At 39.7% G+C, this 1976-nt stretch overlaps 1 protein-coding gene across 1 annotated transcript in view; it reads left to right on the top strand.

Annotated features, from left to right (window-relative positions):
* The window catches only part of LOC105537449 (alpha-1,2-mannosyltransferase ALG9), a 104534-nt gene that overhangs the window by 7046 nt on the left and 95512 nt on the right, over positions 1–1976 (top strand). Inside the window, exons 3-5 of the mRNA XM_011977061.1 lie at positions 511–714; positions 882–1040; positions 1415–1971. Coding sequence (XP_011832451.1) covers positions 511–714; positions 882–1040; positions 1415–1971 — 920 coding nt within the window. The remainder of the gene's footprint in view (positions 1–510; positions 715–881; positions 1041–1414; positions 1972–1976) is intronic.

Here is a 1976-nt window from a genome sequence, read left to right as displayed (position 1 = left end):
AAAAAAAAAAAAAGTAACAGCCTCATGAAATTATTGTGAACTGAAAACAATGCTCTACATGATTATACCACAAGTCATGATACTATTGCAGGTGTCCGAGGGGGCACAGCTGTCAATAAACTTTTGACAGAGGCAGTATTTTAAACTAGTATTTGAATTTCAGGAGGGCAATGAAAAGAACTTTCTAAATGGGAAGAAACAGCCTAAGCAGTGAATCATATATAGAAACTGTGCAGATATTAACCTTTCTGTGACATATGCATGAACAACACAAATGCAAAGCAGACCCTGGTCAACCAATAGTATCAGTCAGTGGGCTGAACATTTAATTTACATTTGTATTTACTTCCAGCTACTTTCTTTGCATTTTTTGAGGTCTAATAGATTTTTGCACGTAGGTATGATTGGATTTTAATTATTTCACAGGCAAACCATGTGTATGTTGCCAACTCCTGTGGTAATTTCCACTTGTTTATGATAATTAGTTAGTGTTTCTTTTCTCCCTATTAGCTGTGCAGACGTTCTTGCAGAGGAAGGAGAAGTCCACGTGGCATTATGTAGAGGACAAGGTGGAACTCCTGCGGATAAGCCCCAGAGAGAATGGCACAACAGTTGGCAAGTGGTTGCCATGGCAGCCCTGGGGGGACTCATTTTAAGTGATGTATATCCATTCAGCTGTAAGGCTGTGCCAGGGTACAAGTGCACTGGATATAGGTAGGTAATAGCATAGGTCTAAGCCTTCTGCTTTTTCATCTCTCTCACTAATGATAACAAAATCTCATAAACAGACTCATAGACCCTGCCAATTAACTGATTCAGTCTGTAAAAATACTTGCTTATTTTAATAATGACAGATTTCATATTGGTGTCTGTTTTGCCAGGAGTCAAGATAAGTCCTTTCATGTAGAAGGTGCTTTGAACCATGTCTTCACCAGGAGCTTACCTTTCGAAGTTTCTCAACCCAGAATCTTCAGGATCAAAGTGGGTAACCAGTGGTTTTCCTTTCCAGAACCAGAAGCACTTGTAGGAAAGTTGAACAGGTAACCAGTTATTTTGCTGGAAATCACTTCCATCTCCAGTTGTATCCTGATTGTCTTGATGGCAACCATATATTGAATGGATGGTACATAAATTGTTAGTGATGTGGGTGCTATGTTTATTTGTCAGCCTGGCCTCCTTAAGCGTCTCTAGAATTAAAAATGGTCACATTTTCTGATATATTGCAGGGATAGTGGCTGTCAGAGTTCTGAAATACACCTGTTTCTCCTTATGGTAGATGATTTCTTTGTTTCCTTTCAAGATCAATTTAAGGGTAATTCTTTTCTGTCCAGCTATTTGTATTTTTAATTCTAGCTACATTATAATTATTTACTATCTTAAGTTAGAAAAGTTATTTTTGTGTATGTTTAAACAGGGGTTTCCTGGAAGCACCTTCATGTCATCCTATCAAAACCATAAATGAGAAACTCATTGCTGAATTAGGCAAAGCTTTCCCTCTAAAAAGGCTGAAGTGTTCCTTCCCTTTGCTGCCACAGGAAGATGCCAGTGTTCTTCCTTTCTGGAATTGTGACTTTCTATCAGCTGCTTTTTGGATTAGTCTCCATGAGGATAACTCAAATTCTGAGTCCCTGACTGGTGGGACATCACAAGATGTAGAAGACTTTCTAGTGTCATTTTCAGAACTTAGCCTTCCCAAGAACCCTGGAAGAGACGGTAAAGAAGAAGCTTGTGAAGGAACCTATGGCCAGGCCAAGGTCTGCCTTAGACCTTCTCTCCTAGTGCATGTTCAGGATGTCATTGAAGTACCAGACTTCCTCTCAGGTTCTCTGCACATCCTCAGTGGACCTGTCTTTCAGAAGTGCCACATTCTGCCTTTCACAATGCCAGCATTTCATGAGACTTTATTTATCCTTGGGTTTAACCAAAATCTGAAGGATGGCTGTCTTCAATCACTGCTGGATCATCTGAAGGGCATT

This window comes from Mandrillus leucophaeus, unplaced genomic scaffold (genome assembly GCF_000951045.1).
Source record: "Mandrillus leucophaeus isolate KB7577 unplaced genomic scaffold, Mleu.le_1.0 Scaffold172, whole genome shotgun sequence".
Classification (NCBI taxonomy): Eukaryota; Metazoa; Chordata; class Mammalia; order Primates; family Cercopithecidae; genus Mandrillus; species Mandrillus leucophaeus.
This window is presented reverse-complemented; position numbering and strand designations above follow the sequence as displayed.